Source organism: Perca flavescens, chromosome 19 (genome assembly GCF_004354835.1).
Source record: "Perca flavescens isolate YP-PL-M2 chromosome 19, PFLA_1.0, whole genome shotgun sequence".
NCBI classification, from domain to species: Eukaryota; Metazoa; Chordata; class Actinopteri; order Perciformes; family Percidae; genus Perca; species Perca flavescens.
In genome coordinates this window covers 30,196,604-30,205,491 of record NC_041349.1, presented here as the reverse complement: position 1 = coordinate 30,205,491, position 8,888 = coordinate 30,196,604, and the positions used below count along the sequence as shown (strand labels likewise).

Sequence of the window (8,888 nt, the reverse complement as noted above, 5' to 3'; positions counted from 1 at the left end):
TAAAGTCGGACACAAATCTAACCGGCATGCATTGGGCGGCGATCGACTGCACAGGCCTGGCTCATCTCGAGCCTACTCTCTCAGCAGGGAGGGGTAGGAGAAAAGGTAAAATAGTTCTGTAGTAAATTACATTTTTATAATATTTGGGGTGCTTATTCTTATGGGTGCTAATTATATATACATATATATATATAATTAATAATAAATGGTAAATAGTAAATATATGGTAATGTCAGCAGTATAGCTCACCCTATAGTTACCTGTGCAGGTGGTAGGTTCCAGGTGTGAGATGTGAAAGTGCCTACACTAGAAGGTAGAAAGAAAAAGGAGTTGGCAGCCTGCTGTGAGATTGTTTTGTTTGATGTTATTTTGCCTCAGTTTCATTCAGTTTCATTGTAATTCCGGGTTTCATTTTGTACCCTTTGTTTGAGTTTTTTTTTTTATTTGTTAATAAATGCCACAATAGACTTCGGTGACATCATTGTGAGAGAATGTTCTGTTTAAAAAAATATATATTGTGGAATTTGTTCTGGATGTTTGAATGATAAATGGTGTTAATAACAATAACAAAAATGTATAAAAAAATTGAGATAAGGTATTGGCATATCACAGGATGAAAAATGTCACTTTTTCAAATCCTGGTGAAATATGGTCTAAATGTGAATGTTTAAACAACTGTTACAAAGGCTAAGCTAACCTGGACTTGAATAACCAAGAAACACAGCTACTAAAGGCTAACCTAGCGTGTAACATTAATGGTATTGTCTCCTCTCCCTGTGTGATGCATTTAACATGAGAGTGAGTCCTAAACTTGCCTGGATGAGTGCATGTCTTTCCTACACTGTGTTCGTGTCTGTAGTCGGGCCTGCTGGCAGGTGGCCGCCATTCTGGATTCACTGCGCCGCGTCCTCTCCTTCATCGGCGTCCTCCCCCAGCCAGCCCTGCTCTTCCTTGTTGTTGTAGTTCAGGTTTTAAACGGTGTATTTACAAAATATTGTGTTATGGGAAAACAAGAATACTCTTTCAGCGTCTTTGTCTTCAGTAGTGTTCTCTGTGTAGAAAACGTGTAGTTTGCAGCCGTCCGCTTGAGGCTCTTCGCGACTCCTTCCTGCCGGAAACAATCGTCTCCATGAATCTCCTTCACAAACAAATCTGGGTTATCAGAGCCACACAAACATGCCCCCTCATGTAACGTGTCAGCATTTTCCTTATCAAAAGGCTGCTCCACAAAAAACATCTTGTAATAGTCAGTTAGTGAAAAAAACTTTCACTTTTGAACAAGTTTTGAACGTCTTTTCACTGGTGGCCATAGTCATTTTTTTAAACGTCTTTCAATGGAAAAATGCTTACTGGGTAACATGAAACATATTGTGGTTTTAGCTGGTTAATGTTAGCTTGCTTATTGCTAAAATAATCCAACTGATTATGTGGGAAACACCGGCTATTTCATTAGAATGACATGACAAATAAACGTTACTGGATGTAAAGTGAATTCAACTTGAATACATTATATATTACATGGTGCTCTTGGTTTAAAGAAAAAGGCTCAAGGAATGTAGGAGTGTGCTTTCAACCCTTTGTTAAACAGAGAGCGCCATCTATTGGACTCAAAAACTAAAGAAAATGCTTTAAGGAGCTTCATTTGGACATCACTAGGGATTTGATCCTGCACGGCATGGAGGATGTTCAGGTGAGTCAATGGGACAGCATGAAATATTATTTTCTAGTTCCATATTGTGATTTTCTTTTAAGGATTTTGGAATCTGTTTACTAGATAAGTCTTTTAAGTCAAGGGAATATGCCACCGCTTATTATTATGTTACAATGAATTGAATATTATCTCAACAGACATGGAATTTATGAATGGTAATCACAAATTTAACCCTTCATAGACTATTTGACAATCAGCCAAAACAAACATATGATTCAGGTATAACATTAGCCTACAAATGTTTGTATGCCAAAATAGAAAAACTTATTGGCAACCATTTCTTAGTTTGGAAAGCAGTTAGAAAATGCTGTAAATAAACCAGACTAAATAAAATGTTAGAAACAGATTCGTAATTGTGTTGATATTTCACTGATAAGACTTCTTCAGATCTTACAAGATCCACAGAAGACGGCCAGCCTTTACTTTTCTCTTGCTCTTGGCAGACTGGATGCACTAACAGGCCTGGAACCCTCCCACAGGCAGAAAAACTCATTACACACTTCATTTTTGCTTTGTTTTTAAGAATTCCAGATTGCCATGGTTTCTGTTTTATCTTTTTTAAATCAGAGGGTGTTGTGTAAAATCCCCACTGTAACGTATGGGGTGCTGCGGTACCCCCTCGTTGTCTGACAGGCTTCTAGTGGCACATTACACAGAAACACACAAGGTTCATTCCCATCCGGAGCACCCAGTGATTGTTTTTAGGAAATCTTGTAAGCCATTTCTTGTCAATGTACCAAACACCAAAGCATATTCCTTGTATGCGAAAACCTACTTTCAGATAATTCAGATTTTTTTTTACTGCTTAAACATAACATTTAGCTCATGTACATGCTAATGCTAGCATGTCAACATGAGGGTAAGTGTAACATGCTTTACAATTAGCATGTGGCATGCTATTATGGGTGGCTGTGGCTCAGGTGGTAAGAGCTAGGGCTGGGCGATATGGAGTATTTGACCAAAATACCTCGACATCAATACCGCAACAATATTGTAGTGTTGACTATTGGTGCTTTCACAAAATATTTACCCAATAAGATTTTTGATTAATAACCATCAGTAATGTGGATATAATGACTAAGTGGGTAAAGGCAAATAATAGAACAGTTACAACAGTCTGGTAAGTTCAGAAAATGACATCAATTTACGGTAATGCAGCCTTTAAAACCAGGAAAAGACAACACTTGTGGCATATTACGATATCCAAAATCTAAGACGATATCTAGTCTCATATCACAATATCTATATAATATCGATATATTGCCCAGCTCTAGTAAGAGCTGTCACCTACCATGTCAAAGTGTCCTTGGGACACCAAATTGCTCCTGATGCTGTGCCACTGGTGTGTAAATGTTCGTGAATGTTTATCCGATGAGCAGGTGGCACATTGTACGGCAGCTTCAGCCACAGTGTGTGAATGTGTGTGAATGATGAATAGTTCCTGTACTATTTAAAAGCGCTTTGAGTAGTCGTTAAGACTAGAAAGGCGCTATATAATTACAGTCCATTTACATTTAGGACAGCATTAATATTAAAGTACAGCTCAGATTGGAGAATTCAGTCCTTAGTGTCCTGTCATAAACTTAATAGATGGACAGGTGAAAACTTCAGCCTGATAAATATGCAATGTGAAAACTCATTGGGATTTATCCTCTTTTTAAAATTTCAGAGCAAGTAAACAATATTTTGGTGTTGGCCCAATTTCTGGTAACTAACATTGCCAGCACAGAGGCCCGCTGCTAACGTGGCTAAAAAAAAAAAGAATATTAATGTGTATTGTGAAAAACAATCTTGGCTAATATCTCAGCAGATTGTACTGGCTGGATTCAGGCTGCAAGAAACCTTGTTGCATACTCCATGATGATGGAGAAAGGAGAACTGAATGGTAACTGAATGACTATACTTTGTTTTAATGAATATAAAAAAAGACATTTACACAATAGTGATAGTGAACCAGTGAAAACATGAAGTCCACAAACATGACATCCTATTCCAGTGTCCATCAACAACCATCTCCTCAATTAAATATCATCTCTTGTAAACATAACGTGGTTATTCTCTACAAGCCATTATTGTATAGACAAAATTTCAAATAATTGCGTACAATTCAGAAAGTGAAAATAAAAAAGTAAAAAAAAGTTTGTTTCACCAAAACTGAAGAAAATAATCATTAGCAGGTACACCTTTTTTTTTTTTTTTTTTAATTAGGAGCTTGTCCAGAATGAAAAGGGATAGCAAACCAAAAGATGCTTTTTCATTTTTTCCCTCAAAAGTCAAAATAAAAAACAAGTCTCACAAAAAGCAAAAACACTTGGGGAAGATAGCAGCTTCAAGCTGATGACTCTTGCAGCAGCTGGACTCCCTACAGTACACTTATAGCCAGTGAGAACAATCAGTGATGTAACAGCACAAGTTCAATCACAACTGGTCCTGGATTAATAATAAGCGCTGCTACCAATGGTGCTGGACTGTGCTCTTCACAATATCACAAGTACTGTTTTCAACTACGGCTGATAGTCCTAACCCTTTAGGCTGAAGACATCATCCAGATGAATAAAGGGCGAATGAAGATGGGTCACTACCTGGACCTGCGGTCTTTTCTGTTTTTGTCTAGGCTTTTGTCCATGGTCTTTTCGTTGTCCCCTCTGCATTTGGGGCAGTACCACTTGCCTTTGGGCTTGTAGGTCAGCCCCACACATGAGAAGTGGAACCACTCGATGGGGCACTGGTCATTGTCGCATCCGATCATCTCACCGTATGACACCTGCTCGCACAGGCAGTAGGTGGGCTCGTTGGGGTCGATGGCGAAGTCGACCGGGGAGGCATCTCGCTCCTGTTTGGCCTTGCGCTTTTTCTTCTTCGCAGACTTGGACTTCTTCTCTCGGGGCGTAGGAATGGACAGCTCCTCCACTGGGTCATCCACCAGAGAGCCATTGGCTGATGGGTGGCTCGAGTCGCGGCTCTCACTGTTGCGCTGGCGTCGTGGGCGGCGGGCAGAGGTGCGCTCCGGGGCCGGCAAGTCTTGGACGCTGGAGCGCCGCTCCGTAGTGACTCGCTCTGCCTCGCTGGGCTCCTGGAGGCAAAGGGAGTGGGACTCCATCTGGCGGGAGCGGTTCTCCACCAGCTCCGTCATCTGGGTCACTACATGGATCTTCTCGTCGCCCAGCTCCTGGCTGATGATGAGTGCTCTCTGCAGCTGGACCTGAAGGCGCTTTCTTTGAGCTGCATCCTGCTCACCTTTGTACTTCTCAAACACTTCATCCACCTCCTTCAGCACCTCTGAAAAGCAGGATACAAAGACAATGATTTTTACTCATAATGACACTGAGAATCATAAGAGAGAGGAGATAATAATAATAATAATAATAATAATAATAATTATTATTATTATTATTATTAAGTAAGTCCCCCTCCACTGTTTTTCGTATTGTTCCTTGACTGTGATGTTTGAGCATCCTTTTACAGAATGATGTGTGTGCACAGTGTTTTTTACATCCATCTGTTGAAGAAGGAAGGTTTCTCTGTGCTCACCTAAATCTTACTGCGGATGTACCAGCAGGATTTTGTGACCAATCATGGTCCAGTATGCAATTTCCACATGTGTGATGTGAAAACATGAAGCTTCCAGGTCAGAACAGACTTTTCAGTCAAATAGAAGACATCTTGTGTGCGCAGTAAAACATTTAAAATACAAATAAAACATTTGCATTTAAGTGATGATCACGCAACTATGTAAAAAGGCTAATCTAGTTCAGTGAATAACGGCAAAGTAATTAAGGATGCCAACTGCTTTAAAACCTGAAAGTAGAAGGAGGAGGGCAGCGCCGCAGTGAGTTCCTGCCTACAGGAAATGACGACAGTTAGATGTTGAAAGGGGTTGCCTAGAAGAGCAGCTATCCGGCTCTGCGTCTCACACTCGACGGAGCATAGTGGAGGTGCAAACATCGTATACAAGCCATCAAAATGTGTAATCTCGTTTAAAACAATCCAAATTGAATGTGTCCCTGATTATATAGGTATTTAATTATCTATCGACGGGGTCGTGGAACGGTACGAAGACTGGGTTTTAGCGGCTGCTAACCCTGTGTCAACATAAAGCATCGGTGTGGGTTGTTTTTAGATTTTAAAAAAACGGCAGTGTTTGTTCACCATGGTTATCGGGCAAGGGTTCACACCTCAATGAACACAGTTTAATGTCTTCTACACGTCTGTATTCTGCGTGCTGGACTTCGGCATACATCAAACACACCAAGCACTGTCTAATTCTATTAAATGCTAAGGTTTATGCATAGTTTTCCCTGCTATTCGCACAATAATCCGCGGAAACACCGTGGTGGGCGGCAGTGTGTAACGTTAACGTTACCTACTGAAAAAGTTGAGATTTTAATATTACAAGGTGCTAATTTTTGGATTATATTGATGCCGAATTATCCATCGGACACCAAGTATTTAATGCAGATCTCTTATCTGGCCATAATGTATGTGGACCTTGGCCGAGAGACAGAAATATCGAATCAAAGAATTTTTTCATTGAGTTTGGTGTCACATACAATACAGGACGGAGTGTATCAGGGCTATGCTAACTGAATGTTGGCTGACTTGTGTATTTAACAATTGGCTCGTCAATGTATTTAACTATATTTCAGCTAGTCACATTACTGTTTATCGAAGTAACGTTACATATGAACAAGGGGCGTTCGGTTTTTGCAAAATGGGAACACAAGGCTCGCGCCTGCTCCACCATTTCAGGACACCCTGTTAGGTTGCAGTTCATGTTTGACAATTGTATACACACAGTTGTTATGAATGGTAAAAACAAATAGACACAGTACCTTGATACTTTGCATCAATTTCTCGAAGCAGAGAAACATTTCTTTGTATGTCCAAAGGCAGAGACTCCACACATTCCAGATAATCCTCCACATAGTTGACCAGTTGTTGCGACTTGTCGGCATTTGTATAATGATGGCCTAACATCGTCTCTACGATGCATAGAGGCACTAAAAGAATATGGAGGAAATGTGAAAAATATACTGTTAAAATCAAATGCTTGGCGACTTTGCAGCTTGTAGGGCAGTCCCAGGCAGCAGTTCACTTCAAACAAAACTCAGGTCTCTGCGCATGCGGGAGTATTTTCCTTTTATGGTATTGTACAGTTTCCTCTCATTTGTCGTCACCGAAGGCGGGCCCAATTGGGTTTGCAGCATCGGGATTGGCAGAGAGTCACCTCATTATCATAACATTTTCCCGGGAAATTAAACCACTGGGGAAATTAAACTCAGAGCTGCCACAGTTTAGACGAAGACCAAATTGAACCTCTTTGTTTTATATAAGAGCAGAGCAGCAGCAAAATTAAAGGCACAATTAGTCATTATTTTCTGTTTGTGTTTTGTAGCCTCTCAGAATTCAAATTATAAACCTGTTTTACTGCAGTGTTAACACAGTATTAATACATTTAAAATTTTTGGCTACACGAATTGGGCATTAAACTAAAAAAATATCAGAACAATACATTTTCTATATGTATTAAATGAGTCAAGTCAAATCCATTTCATTTATATAGCGTTACATCACAAGACAAGTTATCTCATGACACTTTTCATATAGAGCAGGTCTTGACCATACTTTCACACTTTGACATACCTTCATACACTTCCACAATGTAGAGGGATTTTAGAGACACATTTTGAAAAAGGAATGGAAAATTGAAGCAGCAGTGGCTGAAATATTGTGACTTTTAGTCCCTAGCATGGGTTTAAACTCAGGTTAAGCTCCAAAAAACCTGGATCCTACACTTCGCATAATGCAACCAGTTTAGTGCCTTTTATTAGTTACTCTTTGCCTGATAAATGTCTAGAACAGTTTTAGCAGTTAGCCTACATCATTAGACAAAGAAAAGCAACCAGGAACAGAGCAGACAAGGCTGAGGTGAAAACAGGCCTGACTATGAAAATACACAGGCCCTTCCTTTAGGCTGCACAAGCTCATATTCAAACTGTCACTTGAACCACCATGCATGTGTGTGTGTGTGTGTGTGTGTGTGTGTGTGTGTGTGGGAAAATACTTATTTCCTCTTTCTGTGTCACATGATGTCAGGAAGTGTCCTGACATCATGTGACACAGAAAATAACTAGGCTACTACCACTACTATTACCAGTTCCATACTACTAATTACAACTATTACTATTACTGTAACTTTTATTACACTACTAATACTTCTAGTATTATTATAATAGTATTACTACTACTATAACGAATAGTGTCACCAGCTAATAATAGTGCTGTGAGTCCAGACTCAAGATGTTTTTCTATTGTCTTGGACTTGTCTCCCACTCGTTGGTATTTGCCCTCAGACTTGTCCATTGATCTCGCCAAATATTCTAGTTGGTCTTGACCGTGTCCAGCACTTTATGCTTTATACTTTAAGTATCTTCCTCCTTCAATACAAAACCATTAATGAAGTGCACTTGTTCAGAAAACAGGTATTTGTTGTAATTCAAAATCCATCTAGAACAGGCATTGTTCTGGACATATGGTATGAAATATAAATCAACAAATACATTCTGATATATTATTGTAATGCTACCCAGCAGTAGCCTACATTGAAATGAGCTCTACCAATGCAAACATTAATGCATGTATTATTATAATCTAGTAGTATATATACAGTACTGTGCAAAAGTCTGAGGCAGGTGTGAAAAAATGCTGTAAACTAAGAATGCTTTCAAAAATATAAATAATGATTGTTTATTTTTATCAATTTACAGAATGCAAAGTGAGCGAACAAAAGAAAAATCTAAATCACATCAATATTTGGTGTTACTACCCTTTGCCTTCAAACCAGCATCAATTCTTATAGGTACACTTGCAAAAAGTCAGGGATTTTGTAGGATTGTACTCAGGTGTATGATCAACCACTTATACCTAACAGGTGCTAATGCTCATCAATGTCACATGTAGGTTGAAACACAGTCATTAACTGAAACAGAAACAGCTGTAGGAGGCTTAAAACTGGGTGAGGAACAGCCAAACTCTGCTACCAAGGTGAGGATGTGGAAGACAGTTTCATGTCACAGGTCATATACCACGGCAAGACTGAGCACAGCAACAAGACACAAGGTAGTTAAACTGCATCAGCAAGGTCTCTCCCAAACAAATATTTCAAAGCAGACTGGTG

General features: G+C 39.5%; 1 protein-coding gene across 1 annotated transcript; it reads right to left on the bottom strand.

Annotated features, from left to right (window-relative positions):
• Window positions 1-3,601: 3,601 nt before the first annotated feature.
• On the bottom strand, window positions 3,602-6,837 carry ing2 (inhibitor of growth family, member 2). The gene is made up of 2 exons (XM_028564311.1): window positions 6,544-6,837; window positions 3,602-4,990 (listed from the first exon to the last, which is right to left on the bottom strand). The coding sequence occupies exons 1-2, from the start codon at window positions 6,686-6,688 to the stop codon at window positions 4,290-4,292; spliced, it is 846 nt and encodes a 281-aa protein (XP_028420112.1). The 5' UTR covers window positions 6,689-6,837; the 3' UTR covers window positions 3,602-4,289.
• Window positions 6,838-8,888: the final 2,051 nt, after the last annotated feature.

Coding starts and splice junctions, on each gene's coding strand:
- ing2 (XM_028564311.1), bottom strand. CDS start 6,688: ATGTTAGGCCATCATTATACAAATGCCGACAAGTCGCAACAACTGGTC. Junction 4,991..6,543: donor AATTGATGCAAAGTATCAAG/GTACTGTGTCTA, acceptor CCTGCTTTTCAG/AGGTGCTGAAGGAGGTGGAT.